We start from the raw sequence: 18,102 nt of genomic DNA on the forward strand, positions 1-18,102 counted from the left end.
GCAGCCAGTGGCCAACAGACGGTGGGCTTCAGTTTAACCAAATATCAAACCTTTGTGATTATTCCAGCGCCATCTGAAGTTGCCATGGTGACGCGCGTTTCACCTCATTATTTGCTTTATCATTAAATCCTTTCGGCATGAAGTGCTGCAGATGTTCAGGCAGACCAAAAACATTTAGGGTCTGAGAGCAGAGCTCACGGTGATGACGACAAGCAGCAGCGCACGAGAAAAACAATTCACAGATGGAGTCAAGAATGGTCTGAAGTCTGGAACAACGGTTTGAATATTTAGTGTCTTTATTAGAAGAATAAAATAACAAGATTTCTCTCCATTCTCTTCTTTTTTTTAAATCAACTGCACAGTACTTCCAGTCACGAATGACATTTAAAAACACGGGGCGAGCATGTGACTTGCAGAGGGAGAAACTATACAAGAAGGCACAGCCCGACACTTACATTTCTCAGCAGGCGAAGAGCAGAATATTTACATATTGCTTCGAGGAAAGACGGCTCTGATTATTGCTCAGCGAGAGCGGTCCACATTATTGCAGTTTGATCAACACGAGTTTAGTTTGAGCAGGAGGCGCTCACACTGGTGACTCACACCATATAGTAAATACAACAGAAAAACGTTTAACTCTGGAGAAGAGGCCTCCCTCTCTCTCTCCTGACAATATTCGTAATCACAACATTCATCCGACGTCTTAAAACCCGCTGTAAAAATGATAATAACTTAAGGGACGTTAAATAGAGCGAAAATGTCTTTGATAAATCGGCAACTCAGCGACAACAAACATCTCTAAAATCACATAGTTAAGTACCAGAGAGTGAAAATACATTCATTTGCTTGTACGTGGCTTATTATTTCTGCTTGTTTTACCTCAAGATAGAAAGTGCACATGCCCCATGATGCGGGTCCAGCGGGTCAGGACCTGGCTCACACGGGTTTGGTGGTGAGGGACTGCAGGATGCTGGGCTGCTCCTCGATGACACGCACCAGGAGGTTGTCGATGTACTCCTCCAGCTCGGTGATCTTGGCGTCCTTCCTGGACAGGTCGGCCTGCTGCTTCACCACCAGAGTGATCAGCTCCTCCTGAGTCAGCTGAGTGTACGGGCCCGTCCCCACTGAGTCCGACATCTGGGGACCCAAACAAACGGTCCGTTTTACCACGAGTGATGAGGGACATTGTGATCATCTCTCACTTCTAATAATGGTCTTCTAACAGACCTTCCACTTTCTTAGACTCTGGATTCAGCTGGAAAATGACTGACTTTTCACTTCATATGAGTTTTATCTCTCTCGCTCTCCGGACCAGACTGCACTTATCTACTCCTGAGTTCAACAATGTAACCCATCACCATCACCACAGCCTCGCTGAATCACATTGGGTCTCCCCCCTGGTCAAAGAGCTACAGAGCTTCACAGTCAGCCCCAGGTTCTTCCAGCATGGAGGACAGGAAGCAGGTGGAGGACGGTGACACACACGTGTGCTTCCATTCAAGTGAATACATTGACTAGTGGGGTACAGTGGAGTTTGAGGCGCCGTGCCACTCAAAAGCCTGCGGCCACTTGATGACAGCAGAAGACGATGTGGGTGGGCTCCAAACAGCCCAAACCTTCATCTTAACTAACCACAATAACTAAGCCAGCATATTCCTCTAAACGTCAATATTTACCACTGGAGGAAAAAGCTTTTAAGTATTTTCCATCTTCCTTTCAGGTCAGTTTGCGCCCTATGAACGCATCACTGTCGCACACAGACAATTCAATGAAAGTGAGTAACAGAGTGGAAGGACTCCAGTGTGAGAAAGACGACACAATACAAGATCAGCCCTCAAAACCTTATAAATATCTTCCCTTAAATGAATGGAGTTGACCTTGAGTGTGACGTGTTCTGCCTGTAACTCACAACATACAGTACACGGTAAAAACAGAAAAGCCTTGAGTTGTTGCAGCAACAAGAGACGGGGTGGAGGTGACGCCAAGATTGATCTTTCCTGACAAAGCCGATGGAAAATATCGCAGTGAAAGGTTTGCTGACAGAGTTTCATTGGGACTCATCATTGTATAACATCAAGGCTATTTCATAAACCACACAGTCATGTAATGTAAACAGTAGAGAGGAACTTAGACACTGTAGACTTCCACCAGGCTCTTCATTCCCACCAAGATTGTTTGGGTTTGGGCGTGGCTGACGTTTGAGTCTTGCTAACAGACAGATACTCCAGAAGGTTCACTGAACCTACAAAGCTAGTGGAAGTAATCGCCACCTGTTTAAAGAATTTGACGCATTACATCAGTGTATAGCAGACGTACCTTGAATTTTGAAAGTGAAGCATCCTGGACTTTGATCTCCTTAAGAGCAGTATTGGGGTATGGACTTTCCATGGGCTTGACCGGATGCGGCCTGTGAGGATAAAGCAGTGGGTTTCAGTTCACTTTGAGAGACAGGCAAAAGAAGGGCTATTGTCTTTTCAAATAGCCACAGCAGTGTTGGTTGCATCCCTCTTTTTGTGATCAAAGTTAATAGTAGAAATCACAGGTGCACCTAGAAAAAAAAAGACCACCAGCAAATCCCAACACCGATTTGCTTCCCATAAAACCAGCAGCAACCAATTTCAGATGTAAATCAACAGTCTCGTCTCCCAGTCTCACCTGCGGGACATCACGCCTACACCACCTCCACCGCTATTCTGAGTACTGATCGGCTGGGCCTCAGATGGGGAGACCCACGCTCGCAAGGGAGACTTTCCCACAGACAAAATTCCTCCCTGAGAGGCCGTTTCATCCAAAACCTCCTGTCGAAGATCAGAAGAAGGAATCTGATCGGAACTAAAGGGATCTCCACCGATGTGTGACGGCATCTGTTCCTCGACTTTCGACGTCGGAGGCTCATTGAGGTCGATTGTTTGGAGGGTAGCTGCAGGTTCTTCCGTCGCTGTCTTTGAAGCCTTGTCCGACATAGCAATCTGCTTTTGTCTCAGAGAATTGTTCCTGATGAAGGCGTAGCTGCTTTGTTTGGAGTAGACTTCCGTTTCCCTCGCATTTTTTTTGTTTGTCGACCTGACGCTGTTGGGAGCAGAGAAAGGATCTGCTGTCTTCTCTTGGCTGAAAATCTTGTCAAGGTCATCAGGGCTCATCCCCTTGTCTTTAGGCTTCTGACTACCCTTGCTGGCGAAGAGGTCATTGGAGAGGAGTTCTGTCGCCGGAAACGGATCGGGTTTAAGGTCACTGACAGACGAAGTCGTGTGTAGAGGGTTGTGGATGCTTTCATCAGAGAGTCTGGCAGCAGGATATTCTTGTTCAACAAGATCTCTGCCACTAACCCTCTGTCTGGGTCGAGCTTTGGGTGCTTCAAGGTCTGAGGTTTTTCTTTGGATAACAGCCGGTGGGTTATCCAACTGCCTGGTTGGTTTGGACGGTGCCGACTCCCTTCTTGGCCGTTCCACAGACAGACTTTCCACAGAGTGGCCGCGTCGGCTAGACACGGGAGAAGGTCTTTGCTCCGGGACTTCAGTGGGATAATACTGTGAGTCGCCCTGACTTTGTCTTTGAACGGAATCCATGGCAGACCTGGGTTTAGGTGGGGCGGGGGCAGCCACCTTTTTTGTGGACGTCGGCCTGGATGGCTCCGACTGTCTCACAGGGCTTCTATCCATGGAAACCGAAGACCTTTGTGTTGGCGGGAACTCACTAGGACCGTCCACACTCATCTCTGGACCCAGCAATTCAGGAGTGTCTCTGTGTTTCTGACTGACCTCTGCAACAATATGATCCCAGCGGGTTTGTCCCTGGACGCCATGTCTTTTTTGGGGAAACAGGGTTTCATAATCAGGAAGCAGAATGGAAAGCTTTTTGCCTTGCTGTGAGCCACCTGGCTCCACGTATGCCGGGTTATTGATCTGTCTGACTGGCGCCTGGCTCTCCTTGGCAGGATACAAGGGTGGTTGCGGGGCTCGCCTCTTCATGTCAGCCATGGTGGGTGAGAGATTCTCTACGCCGTCCTGAGGGACACCGGGTGGACGATCACTCAACTCTGTCGGAGCCAGAGACAAGTGAAGGCTGGAGAAATTTTCAGGGGACTCGGCGGGGACGCTAGAGAAGGTGGAGTCAGAGGCGTCTGGGGAGGGGCACTGCTCACTGGAAATTTGAGGGTCAGTGGAGTCAGATGTTTGAGTCAATCTGCCAGGGAGTGAGAACAGAGAAGCTTACAGGTCAGTTAGACCACCAAAGACCAACAGGAACTCCACGCACTTAACGCCACTATCCTGATCGCCAGACTACAGAATGGCCCTTCAACTGGGAAACACACTCTTTCAACACTAACCAACAAGTGTATTGTTCAAAGATACATGTAATGTTCACATTGCATGATTCAAGCTTTTCAGTTAGACACCATTCACTGCATTAACACAGCATTATTTGGCACAGCGCCTATTCCACCAAGAAGCTAACTAAAGCTAGCGTAGTACGATGGTTTGGTACTTCTATACCGGATATATGAACAGATAGGTCAGACAAGACACTTCCATGACCAAAATCAAGTTGAATCAGTCAGTACACACAAGCGTCACCATGAGGGTGATGGTGCGCCATTGATGACTTTTTGCTGCATTAAATGCACGGAACACCATTTTTTGCGCTTCTATTGTGATGTTTTTTATGCTTTTTTAAAATACTTTTTATACTATTCAAACTCACTCAGTCTCCTTAATCATAGTTATTTGGTTATGACATCACATTGCCTGACGTGGTGCACCTGAAAATTGTTATGAATGAAACTTTACATACGATTAATCTACATTTCTACGGTCTTATATGGTCATTACTTCCATGCAACTCAAGATACAGTGATCGGGATCGGGTGTTTTATCAGTCTGGTTAAATGGAAAACAAAGCCTTCAAGTCTTTTCTAGTGAAACGTCTGAGTATCTGAGAAAAGCGCTATATAAAATTATTATTATTATGAAAGTTCATCTAATTTGTTGCGGCTAATTTCAGCTGTGTTGTGGACTCAGGACTGTGGATGAGTCACGAAAATGGCTGTTTCTCTTGGACAAAAGTACGTAAGCAACAAGGAAGTAAAGCTTCACAACAATGAATCAGGAAAGAAATAGCTCTTGGACATGCAATGTGAACATCTGTGTGAACTCAACATTTTCATCTACAAAAAAAAAAACCTTTAAAGAAGTAACAATAACTTTGAAGATTCATAAAACCTCACAACGTTGCCACTTCAGGTTGAATTACATCCTCGCTATAGTCAAGTCATCTTGGAATGCAGCTACTTGTAAACTCAACTCTAGACAGACAACAAGTCCAACTATAACACGGAGTCATACTAACGACGGTTCTTACCGATGTGAATCCAAACATAGACAAAGAACTGATTCCTCACATAATGTACAAAAACAGACTGAGCCGTCCACGTAGGAAGCCACACCGCAGCCAAGTCACTGTCGATGAGCTCACTTCTAAAACAGGTTCATCAACATCTTCACAATCAGCAGACACGCCCCAAGTCCACAGGACCAAACCGGTCGGACATGTTCCGCCGCTTTCGGAGGAAGTTTTGGTAATTCAACATGGATTCCTAAGGGAAGTATTTTTGAGGAATTTGTGGCATTCGATGAACACCAATCATGTTTCCACCATAACTCTCGAGATAATGGTGTGACTTCACAGCCCAAAAGAAATATTTGAACACAAGGTTGGCATTATAACATATCTACATATATTCCCCACGGTGGAACAAAGGATGTCTAAAAACTAAATAAAAGAAACTTGAAGGAGAAAATAAGGAAACACAAGAAAACATTTTAGAGGTTCAAACATCACATAAAGCGTTAGAAAGATGAGAAATATTTGCGACAAAAAAAATAAAAAAATACCAGCAAGAAATGCATATTTAAATGCATCTTAAAATGAAAATATACTGAAAGTGAGTGGTATGGGGGAAAGCAGTTAATTGAAAAAGTAAAATGATACTAATGTTTGCAAAAAAAACCAAAACAATTTATCAACAGTAAAGAGCATATATTATTACAAATGCCGGTCATGTCCGGCAGCCAAAACATTGTGACCAACTGTCTGGCAGCTGACTCTCTTGTGGGCGTTCCCACTCTTGCGAGAGAAAAACCAAAACATTTAAATCTCGGTGAAGCATCCCATGCTGATGGTCGCAACATGACGCGCAGCTTCAGCACGATGTTGGTCATAATGTTTCAGCCGACTGCGTATGGTACACAAGACTGCTCACCTGGGTTTGACTGCAGACACTTTGGCAGTTCTGTTGAGGAAGACCATGGCTGAGGGGGTCTGCTGAGTCCGGTTCGATGGCTGTCGAGGATCAGCGTTGCTCAGTGAAGGATCCGGACCGAGGGGAATCTCCTCGAACGGGTTGTTGGATGGCTGTTGTTCGGGGGTTGGGGTCGGAGACTCCTCTTTTGTGCCTTGCTGCACTTCCTCCTTCTTCTCCTCCTTTTTCTTGATCATCCCAAACAGTGATGAAAGCCTCTCGCTCATGGAGGCCTCCTCTTGTTTCTTCTGCTCCTCTTGCTTGCGCCGCTCCTCTTCCAGTCTCGCTTCCTCCTCTTTCTGCCTCTTTAGTTTTGCCTCTTCCTCAAGGAAACTTTTCCTCTTCTCCTCCTCCTGCCGTCTTTTCTCTTCCTCTTCCTGCTGCTGTCTCTTGACCTCAGCTCTGTACCTCTCCTCTTCCTCCTGCCGCTTGGCCTCAGCTAGTCGTCGCTCTTCTGCCTGCTTCTTCTCCTCCTCCTCCACTCGATGGCGCTGTTGCGCCTGTGCCTCGGCAGTCTCGAGCCTGAATGAGGGCACTGTGACTCTGTTGGAAGCCTCGGACGCGTGTTTGCTGATGTCCTCCACAGACCCTTGTCCAGAGCTGTTCAGACTGGGGGTGGAGCCACTTTTTGTCTCCCCTTCGTCATAAACGTGGCTGCCATTGATGCACAGGTTGTTGAGATCACTGTTGCTGTGTTTGGAGCGACCCAGCAGAGAGAAAGGACCCTGTGACACCTTGCTGTCCGAGCTGCCTGTTCGCTTGTGTCCCAGGAATTTGAATTTCTTCTTACCTGTAGGAGGAGCACAGAACCGACAGACGTCAGTGCTGGTATGCAAAACACAGTATTTAAATTCATCTGAGTGAAATGGAAACTAGAGAAATGTCGACCTACTTTCATATCTCAGCTCTCATTATTTCTAGATGACATTTTACAGAATGACCTTGAAACTGTGCCTGAGTAATAAAATGGTTCTTATTATGCCATTAACGTAATTGAATCATCGCTGGATTTGTTGGAGTACAATTACCTTGTTGTTTTGAATGTGCTATTGTGTTAACTTCGAAGGTACCCTTTACTTCTCTGTCCTAATAAACGGCTCAAAATTTAGATGCAAAACTACAAAGGTCAAAAAAGCAAGCACAAGAGTTGGTACCTTCAGGTGAGTCAACGTTGAGCCCAGAAGAGCGGCTCCCGCTGAGAAACGAGTTCTTTTCAGGGAGGGTTCCCAGTGTGGACATGGACTGGGAAACATTTTTCTGCAAGTTTGACTTGGGAGCAAACAGCTTCTTCAGCTTGGACTTCTTCTTCCCTTCGGGACCTTGGTTCAGAGAGACAGAGTCGAACTCCCCCTCGCTGTCCGTTAGGACCTGACTCACAGAGGGAACGATTGCCGATGCCGAGTCGGAGAAGCCGTCCTTCTTCTTCCCCCTGACTTTGTCTTTGAGCTTGGAGATACGAGAGCGCGGCTTGTCCTCCATGGAAAGATCCATCATGCTGGCCGACATGTTGTTTCTCATGAAGGTGATATCGAGGAGAACCTCCCCTCGCACTTTGTCCTCTTTGCCCGTCTTGTCCACTAATTTGTGCCAACTAAAGAAGAAAAAAAATATAGTTAAGTAATGAAGCATAAAATAGATCTGCAATTTAATCTGTTTTCATGCATGAAAAAAGGTTACTGTATATTATAAGAATAGATCAAGTGTTTAGGATACAAAGTCAGATAGGCTAGATGGAGATGGTTTGGACATGTACAGAGGAGAGAGAGACAGTACATTGGTAGGAAGATGTTGAGGTTGGAACTGCCAGGCAGAAGGTGGAGAGGAAGGCCAAAGAGGAGGTTTATGGAGGTGGTGAAGGAGGACATGAGGTTTGTAGGTTTGAGAGAAGAGGAAGCAGAGGACAGGGTGAGATGGAGGAAGATGATCCGCTGTGGCAACTCATGAGGGGAGAAGCCCAAAGAGAATGAAGAAGGAGGAGGAGGAGAAGGAGAAGAAGAAGTAGGAGGAGAAGGAGAAGAAGACGATGTTGAGGTTGGAACTGCCAGGCAGAAGGTGGAGAGGAAGGCCAAAGAGGAGATTTATGGAGGTGGTGAAGGAGGACATGAGGTTTGTGGGTTTGAGAGAAGAGGAAGTCGAGGACAGGGTGAGATGGAGGAAGATGATCCGCTGTGGCAACCCCTGAAGGGAGAAGCTGAAAGAGAACGAAGAAGAAGAAGGAGGAGGAGGAGAAGGAGAAGAAGGAGGAGAAGAAGATGTTGAGGTTGGAACTGCCAGGCAGAAGGTGGAGAGGAAGGCCAAAGAGGAGATTTATGGAGGTGGTGAAGGAGGACATGAGGTTTGTAGGTTTGAGAGTAGAGGAGGCAGAGGACAGGGTGAGATGGAGGAAGATGTGGCGACCCGTGAAGGGAGAACCTGAAAGAAAAAGAAGAAGAAAAAGAAACAAAAATCTCTCGACGAGTTTCTCAAAATGCCCTTGAAATAGTGTATTACTGGTAGAAAACATTGAAAATAAAGAGAGATTGATTTCGAAACATCATTTTAAGTATGAACAAACAGTCCAAAAGATTTGAAAATCTGCAAAGAAAATCAAGAAGAGGGCAAAGGCGTATATAAAATTCTAAAATTAAGAACACAGCTGAATTACATGAACAAATGAGGCGCATTTCGAAAACACTCACTTCACAGCACATTATGCCAAAAGCTACCAAACTTCAAAAGAATTAATGAGCTCTTTCTCCTCTCACTAACACACTTATAAAAACATGTTGACTGAAAGGAAACAAATGATGCGCCTTGGGCTCCTTCAAATAAATAACACACCAAACGACTTCCTCGTAGCTGCAAGTCTGTCAGCGGCGCTAAATTGGACCTTTAGTTTGCAGGTGTGTGTGTGTGTGTGTGATGGTGTCGTGCTCCAGCTCATATCATCGGTGCGGCTCACGTCCGCTCTGCTCATCAGGAACAGCCCTTATAGTGTGTCTGGGAAAGGTAGGAGTGTTCTGGAGGGCCCTTTCTAAAAACAAGCTCAGGTCAAAACAAACAAAAGCTTCCTGCGGCTGAGGTGAAGACAGCAGTCTCACAGTAACTACCGGTGCTAACTGGGTCTGAAGGCGTGAGGCCTTACTCAACTGAAATGTTTGATCAAACACCGCAGACAGGTGAGACGTCATCACGGAATTAAAGCATTCTGCCAACAGAAAACCACAACCTAGGATGACGTGCCGCTAAGCATCTGGCATGTTCATGTCCCACACTGATTTCACATGTCATGAAAACCTGATGAGCTTCCTGTTGGACTGGTTTCTCTGTTAACCGTTCGTGCTTAATGATTAACCACCGGGTTGCTGTTTATACTCCCGGTGACTCCCAACACTGAGGTTAAAGGCACAGCGCACCTGTTCCTCATGTTCTGACAGTAAGACTCACACAGTAGAGATCACGGTGTTGGAGAGCACAACAACAACATCATAACACAGCAGCAGCCTGCTGAGCTGCGGTGCCACTTATACTTTCCTTACTTAATAACAAACGGAGGAAACAACAAAACTGTCAAGAAAACATTTATCTGAACACAAGCTGAATGATGAAATAGTGGAGATCCTAATCGCCTGAAACTTCCCAAAGCTATTGCATAAATACTTATCATGCATCAATACTATCACACAGCAGGGTTTTTTCCAACCACAGGGTTTCCATCCACCACATGTTAACAAGCGTGGGCCACCGCCACAGCTTAAATGAGAGTGGTTTTCATGGTGTTTTTCATGGTGTTCCGGAAAAAGAAAACCTCCTGAGTCCGTTGTTGGTGGAACTCAAGCTGCGCATCTTCGCCGGACACATGAAGGGACGGACCACTGCCGATTGGAGAGAGATTTACTTCTCATGACATTTTTTATTGTCACCAACTCAGTAAATGTAATAACTCTCACCCCTGCTTCAATGTTTCTCAATCGCTGGCTGAAATCCAGGCTGAAACCCTGATCCCGGCATGGAACGCAGAGGGGCATTTATTTATTGACATTTATCTTTATCTTTATTTTAAATCAGGAGAAGTAAATCTCTCTCCAATCTGCAGCCATCCTCATCCACTCCGTCCTTTCATATGTCCAGCCAGATAGATGTGCGACCCTAGTTCCGCAGTGGACGTATTACAGTCATTTAGTTATGTTTTCTTTGGTTAGAAACATGCCACAAACCACCATAATCATGACCACTTCCAAAACATTATGCTGAAGGTTATATATATATATATATATATATATATATATATATAAAATTGTATAAATATATTTCTTTTTTTAAGGGTCATCATCCACCCCTAAACTAATAGAAACATATCTTATAAAACGCTGGTTGCCAACTAATCGTAGCCGTTTCTTATTTGCATCATCATGAATGTAAGCAAGACCTGAATCTAAATAAAACATTAGCGAAGAAGACAGAGGATGAGAGAGACGATCTAAGGCAGCTCCAACGGTGTCCACTAGATACCCTCTTTGTCAAACACACTCAAGTATAAGGCTGTGTATTGCCAGGAATCTGATACAGGATACAGGAAGAGTACGTGCGTAGGTTAGTAGTGTTCCATTGGAGGTCTGACTCCAACAAACAGCGTGGATCCTGTCTGTGCCACCCTGCGAGAGCCACGTTGACAGTCTAATCCCTTTAGATTCAACCGTCATATTGGCTAGCTGACACTGATGTTCCAACACCCTGTGGACCTCTTTGTCCATTACCAGGTGCTGAGGAGGGAAGTCGAATGCCTTGCTGTCAGCCCACAGTCAGAACTTCAATTCACTCAAAAACACAGAGTAAATAAGAATTTTTATTTAAGAAATAACAGTATCATAGGCATAAAATATTGATGCAGTATCCTAATATTGAAGTATATTCTTGCACCAATGAGATGGACTGTAGTCCAGTCATAAGACCAAATATAGACACAAGACAAGCTCCTTGCTTTGACTCATTTTCAGCCTGCTCTCTTGCACTGTCATCAGTCTGAACAGACCTCCATTGAACAAACCTGAACAAACCATTCCTAGCCTGGCGTGGGCAGAACTCTTATCTTTATAACAGTATATAAAAGCCAAGGCAGAAGAAGGCCTCCCTCTGAGCAAACAGCGCTCGGTCTCATACTGCACTAGTGATTTTGGGAATCCAACACCAGGCAGCTCAAGGTGAAACCCGCGACATCTGATAGTTGCCTTTTACAGGAGGATGGCTGAATGAGTACGGGGGGGGAGAGATTGTTCAGACCTGACTGGAAATGACTGAACTTTGCCATGAACGTGTAAAAACGCCCTGAGCAAACACGAGATAACCCTCCAGATAAGACTGCAATAACAAATGAGCTCATTCCTGGCAGAAAGGACAACCACGACCTCACTCCCTCCTTCTTAAAGCTGAACACCAGCATGGCAGATGTTGACAGTCAAACCTTTGTTTGTTTTGAAAATGTCCCTTTACATAACAGCACGTCCACGTTCAGCTATCAATGCTTTTTTATTTTTGGTTCTCGTTCCACCCAGCTCCACCCTTGCTGCGTCAGGACAGCCGAGTCACTTTGAGCATGATGCACACCTAGGTGTGGGCAGACGTATTGTGAGCCGTTCAACAGCCGTGAGAATGTGCTGGAGACACAACAGCAACGTGAGAAAACCATCCCCAGGCTGCAAACTTTACTTTGCACATGTGTGACGTACAGCTCTCAAACAAAGACGCACAATACATTCCACAGGGAGACAACAGTTCTAAAATCAGACAATAAGGACAAAGCGTTCAGCTCCATCATGTTCTAGTCTTCCATTGCTGCTCTTATTGTTTTAAGTCCTTCAAATACAGTAGGGTATTTGACACCGACGTCCCAAACAAAGGCTGTTCAGGCCTTTCTATGAGGTTGCCTGAAGCTGCATTTGACCCCATTATGGACTCATATCACTCAGTAACATGAGTAGCTACTTCTTAAATTCAATTTGTTTGTATGAAATTTTTATTTGCGCAACAACATCATGTGTGTGTACTCTTCTATATAATTAGAAAGTATCACAGTTAGAAACTTACTGACCAAAACGCCACATGTCTGATGCCAAATCTCCCTGTTGTTGGCAATCAATAAAGAAATAAATACAGGCCATTTGCTCACGTACAGGTTTGGAACTACAAACACAACTAGTGAGGTGCCATTATATGATGACACATTCACAATACGTTTGACTGGAGTGAGATGGAAATGTAAAGCGATGACAAAAGACGCAAATGTTTACTTCTTCTGATTGTTGAAGGAATGTTGAAAACCCAAGCTGCAGCTTGGTGCACATCCTGACAGGATAAGAAGCAATTTCCCAGCATGCCTCGAGGGTAAGTCTGGGATCATAATAATGCAGCCTAGTAGCTGCTGCTTAGTGAGTCACGTAATTCAACAATATATGTACTGACCTAGTTTCTGTCAATGCCTGTAGCCTGCAAGGGTCGATTTCAGGATCAGGTTTAAAAAGACCATTATACACCAAAGACGAAGCTTGAATGTAGCAACATCAAACTATTCCGCACACGTTTCACCCAATTTCTTCAACTTGAACGTGTAATATTCAAGTATTGCAAGTATTCCGATCAGCACTGAACTTTTACGGCTCATGCAGAGTTGCTTGTTCAGTCATGTATAAGTTAAAGAATCATTAATCTCATCATGTTTAACAATCTCCATCCCAAAAGTTTATTGTCGCTGAAACCTCAGGTCTGCAGTTGTAATGAATGACTTGTGCCTCTGTTTAGGGTGAGGCTCACCTCATAATGGCAGGTAGAGCTTATAGTCTTTTCTGAATTGAAATGTCATTACTTGACAGTCTGTGCGCTGACAACTACAACACTGAACAAACATAAACAACAACAAAAACATCCAAAACATGTGGCAAACCATGATGGGAAATGCAGCAAGAAGATAGAACATTGTTTAAGTGCTATAGAGAAGGGGTTTATTCACGAAATATTGAAACTATTAGTCAAGTTTTGAACGTCACTAAAAGTAATGAGGCGAGACACTAACTGTCGAGGAAAATATTGAGACAATTCAAACTCATTTTGGGTCACTCTCACGACTCACTCGGTCTTTTTGCGGCTCTTGTTGTCGTGGAGCTCCAGTAAGTTGACGACGGCTTGTCCCAGGAACTTGTCGAGTCCCACCTGGGCCCGGTGCATGACGATGATGTACAGGGTGCAGCGCTCCGCATTCCCCGGGTGGAAGAGCGGCAGGTCGAAGGCCGCCTCTTCCTTCCACACTGGGGCCACACTTTTCTCGGCCACCGAGGTGGAGAACTTGTCCTTGGCCACCTGGATGATGGCGTAAGCGTCGTTGGTGCCGCTCTTGCCCTTGGCGCGGAGACCCCGGGCTTGGTGCACCGTTACCTGGACGCTAGTGGGGAACCACTGCTGACTCTGGTCGGCCAGAGACATCGCGGCGGCCCGCTCAACTTCTGCCGGACCTGGGGTAAATGTAGCGGGCGCTTTCGCTCAGTTCCGGACTGTGTTGGTGGTTCGGGTTACCTCGCCTGTGGTTCTGGTTCAGGAAGCTGGGGATGGTGTCGTCATACTTTTCCTCCTCCTTTTTAACTTACTCCCGCAGTTGGACCAGGCGGGAGGGAAGCCTCGCTTCTAACTTCGGGTCTCACCACCGACGCCTCTACTCTCAGGACCGTCGCTACCGTTTCACGATGCAGGAAGTCCGTCACTCATTTTGAGTCAGACAACTATAAGCGAGTGGACCAAAGCCACGAGCGGCTACCGATCACTGAACTACAACTACAACATCAGTGACGTAATGTCCAGCCGCGCCCTCTGATTGGCTTTGTTCGTGGGCCTGCTGATTCGCCAGGCAACGTCACGTGACACTCTCCATTGCGACAAACCGACATCAGATTCCTAATAAATGTGAGAACACACCAGTGAAAGAACCTCCTAATTACGAATATAAAAATATTTACCGTCAGATACATAAAAATAAATAAATAAAATTGACATCAATACGTTGATCAGTTGCCCCATTGTTTTCTCTCGTAAATGTCGCATGATGTTCATAGACTTGTTATACTATTATACTAACTATACTAACATTATTATTATTATTCTGTGCTTGTTTTGGGGCTGTGGGAAGAATAAAAACAGGCACTATACAGTAGAGAAAGACAACTTAGTACTATTGCTAGCTACACCAGCTTTCACTTAACTTTATTTTAATATAAACTGATGTGTTTGTGAAGATTCTCATCCTTTCATGTCATCCACTATTTAAAAAAATGCAATACTGTGTATTAAGTTTGATATCAATGATCATACTGGTGATAATATTTTCACAAATCTCTCACTTACTTAGGTAAAAATCAACTTTGAAATGAAGACAGCTGAAAAGAAGACGACTGGAGCAATCTTAATGCCTGTATTCCAACTCTTTACACCGTAGACAAAAATAAAAATCTGCAGACAAATCAAAATGACATTCAAGCTCAAGCACAATATATAATTTTCCCAATGTAAGGCAGAGTGGAAAAGTTGAAATTAAATTAAAGATTGATTCAGGCCTCACATTGATGCTTCTCTCCTAAACTGTAATTGAAAACAAAACATGCTCAACAAGCAATTCACACAGACTGTGCAGTACAGTATGTGACTTCCTCTTCAGAACAAAAGGGTGAAAGCAGGAACAAGGTAGAAGTACAAGATCTTTCTCACGTAACTTCCTGATTGCAGTTGTTCTCATACAGGAATTGTTTTGTCAGACCAGGGTGTTGCTTACCTTAAAATAGTGCATAAATATTCTGAAGTAGGAGGAGCGGAATTAGACATGTTTAATGTTTAAAAGTGCTTCAATTAGATGATTGATCTGAGCACACTGAGGGAGAATGACTCAGCTCTCCGGCTTCAAATGAAGTGTGCTCAGTCCCTTGTTACTGCCATGAAGCTTCAAATATAATACATAAAATAAAACTTTTCATTGTATCCAAACAGCCTTACGGGATTTTAATTCACTCAGAGCATCTGTACAGTATCCACACACACGAAAATAGAAATGCACAGCCATAATTACGAAAGAAATTTGCCCACAGAGTAAATGCACAACTGGAGGCGTATTTTCTGAAGTGCGACAAGTTTGGTTTATGCAAAAGTTGAATGCATAGAAAAATCCCAGCTCAAGCAATAAAGCAACATCCAATTTTGATGAACTATTGAACCTTACTGACCAGATTAAAAAACTTTGAGCAAAAGTTCACATGCTACTGAGGTATAAGTACCACGTAAGGGTCCTGGAAGCCACCACGATATTATGTCTTAAATTATCGAATTACTATAATCAACAGAGCTTCAAAATAAACCATTTATTTAAAGTCTACCATGTTAATGCATAGATGTATAAGAATAGGTCACACTGTGGTTTCACTTTTCCACAAGCTGCTCTTCTTTCCCATGGAGCTCTGCGACTGGTCCGTGCCACTCAAGTCCTGCTCCAACTCGTGTTCGGAGCTTTTAAGGAGGCCATTTTGGGCCGTGGAATTTGGCGGAGCACTGCTTTTGACACTGTTCAACGGGTACATGCAGCGGACAGAATCCCGCTCCGTGGCGGCCGCCAGTCTCAGGTTGTCTCTGCTGGCACATCGCCTCTGGGCTCCTCCGTTCAGGGCCGCTCTGCTTGCCATGGACGGCAACAGAGCAAAGGGCTTGCGACTGCCACTGCTCCCTCCGTCACTTCCCTCCGAGGGGCTTGTGAGCACAGAGTCTCCAACCCTCTTGCCATTGGTCAGAGGGCCCATCTGACTTTCCGACAGGCTGTGGTGGATACTGCCGTTCTCACTGGTGGCTTGTTTATAAGTGACATGTGAAGAATGAATGTGATCCAAGCCTGAGGGGCCTAAAGCTCCAAGACTCCCCCCACCTCCTGCTGTCCTGAGGGCCTTAAGGCGATAGTGCCCTCTTCCTTCACCTCGATGGTGATACTGACCACCCCCTTGTTTACTCCTGCTGCTCACCTTTCTCCGTTGAGGATGAACCGCAGCCACAGAGTTCATCGTGGGCAGGATATTGTTTGAGGGCTTTGTGATGTTTTCTGTACTGGTGCTGGTGTTGTTGGCCACAGCAGGGCGAGCCGCGTGGCTCGGATTGTCTTGTGTCACCTGCAGCAGGTTGGTGAGCTTGCAGGGTCCAGGACCCACGCTGCTGATCCCACTCGGAGTGGACGACGACCTGGCTGACGACGAGTTCTGCAGGTCCCCAGGCGGATGGCAGTTGATGAAAAGCTGTGATCCCTGCTCAGACGTTTGCACTCCACTCCCTGTCGTGCATGTGTGTGCATAGGTTGACATTGGATGGGCGAGGCGGTAACCCGGGCAGCATGAGAGCCAGGAAGCCTGCACATCCAGTCTTCGGAAGCAGTGGTGTACGACCAGAAACACACCCAGAACGGTGGCGGTAATTCCATAGAGGCAGCTGAACAGCAAGCTTGTGTTCCCTGTCAGCCAGATGGCCATGGCTCCACAACACCACAGCGCCACAAAGAGGAAGTGTGTAGCCACCAGCACTAAAAACTGTGTCTTTAGTGAGTACTGGTCCTCGGGCGCCACGACTGGGCTTATCGGGCCCACAACCGAGTCTGTGGAAAGAAGGCTGGTGCTTCCTGCCAGTGTGGGCTGGGTCTCAGTCACAGGGGAGGACACGGTTGTCCCTGAACACTCTTTAGACGCCCGGTGCCTCAGGCGAAACATGGAGGACAGGAAGTAGATCCAGGTCACCAACTCCACCAGGCCAGCGGGGACAAAGAAAGAGCCCAGACTCGGGCGCCACACCAGCCAGCAGCTGCAAGAAGCAGTCAAGAGTTTAGCAGCACACAACAAGGACATCGTTGTGCAACCAACCTTTCCCGCAACAGAAAAACAATGACCTTGGGGGACCAAGGGTTGCACAGAATGATGTACTCACTAAGGGCTGCTATCGCCGTAGTTGCTGAGATTGACAGCAGCCGTGATTCCACAAATGATGAGAGGCACCCCACCAGCTATCAAATAGAACCTAGAGAAATGACAGGACAACATTAAAATCCCCTCCAGTTGAAAGGATGTTCTGTTACAAAATGGTTCTACTGTGCCATCCTTAATGTCTGGAGGGGGTCACTCAGGTCAGTGTGGACTTGTTGAAACGTGTGATTTATTTCCTTACATCAGCAGTAAGGGTGGGATGAGTCGGCTGAATGGCACAGTGTACAACCATCAAGGGCAAGACAGAGAAGATTCCCAGAATCACTGATTTACAGCGACCCCTCTGCCCCTTTTAATGCCCATGTCCCCCCTCCTCTATTCATGCCATCTTCAACCTTAGCTCCTCACGCCTCCCAGCCATCACCCTTAATGTCAGCCCATGGTTTAGTCAAAACTGTGAAACTTTAGTCTGCGATCACAATAACACCATTGACAGTGAGCGCTCTGGGTGGCCTAGCACAAGAGCGCATCTGTCTGAAACACAAACTGATCTCTCGGCTGTCGCAGCTGACCTGAGCATCGGCCGCTGAGTCGGTGGAACCGGGGAATCGCCCTCTGGCTGTCGAGGCATTCTCCACACTGCCTCTTTGTAGATGACCCTGGCGCTGACTCCGATCCACAGCAGGGTCGACAGCGAGGAGTAGTGGAGCGCGATGCCCACCTGTCACACAAGCACGGAATCACAATCAAATAGTAATAAGTAAAAAAAAAACATTGATAAACAGTCAAGCCAAAACACAATTTTGATCATTTAACAGATAAATATTTTGAATCAGAACTGCACTA

The 18,102-nt window shown here is 45.7% G+C and overlaps 2 protein-coding genes across 5 annotated transcripts in view; both read right to left on the reverse strand.

The window, feature by feature from the left end:
• Window positions 1-254: 254 nt before the first annotated feature.
• Window positions 255-14,090, reverse strand: rab11fip1a (RAB11 family interacting protein 1 (class I) a). 2 transcript variants are annotated; one of them, XM_053871454.1, is made up of 6 exons: window positions 13,401-14,090; window positions 7,453-7,889; window positions 6,260-7,088; window positions 2,656-4,182; window positions 2,317-2,407; window positions 255-1,137 (listed from the first exon to the last, which is right to left on the reverse strand). In XM_053871454.1, the coding sequence occupies exons 1-6, from the start codon at window positions 13,748-13,750 to the stop codon at window positions 937-939; spliced, it is 3,435 nt and encodes a 1,144-aa protein (XP_053727429.1). In that variant the 5' UTR covers window positions 13,751-14,090; the 3' UTR covers window positions 255-936. The 2 variants fall into 2 exon arrangements, with proteins under 2 accessions (XP_053727429.1, XP_053727430.1); XM_053871455.1 differs by lacking the exon at window positions 2,656-4,182 and having other exon boundaries at window positions 257-1,137.
• A 641-nt stretch (window positions 14,091-14,731) lies between these two features.
• Window positions 14,732-18,102, reverse strand: part of adgra2 (adhesion G protein-coupled receptor A2) — a 41,013-nt gene continuing 37,642 nt past the window's right edge. For all 3 annotated transcript variants that reach the window (XM_053871304.1, XM_053871305.1, XM_053871303.1), the window contains 3 exons: window positions 17,829-17,977; window positions 17,261-17,350; window positions 14,732-17,137 (listed from right to left, as the gene is read on the reverse strand). In XM_053871304.1, coding sequence (XP_053727279.1) covers window positions 15,712-17,137; window positions 17,261-17,350; window positions 17,829-17,977 — 1,665 coding nt within the window. In that variant the 3' untranslated portion in view covers window positions 14,732-15,711. The remainder of the gene's footprint in view (window positions 17,138-17,260; window positions 17,351-17,828; window positions 17,978-18,102) is intronic.

Source organism: Synchiropus splendidus, chromosome 7, assembly GCF_027744825.2.
Source record: "Synchiropus splendidus isolate RoL2022-P1 chromosome 7, RoL_Sspl_1.0, whole genome shotgun sequence".
In the NCBI taxonomy this organism is placed as follows: Eukaryota; Metazoa; Chordata; class Actinopteri; order Syngnathiformes; family Callionymidae; genus Synchiropus; species Synchiropus splendidus.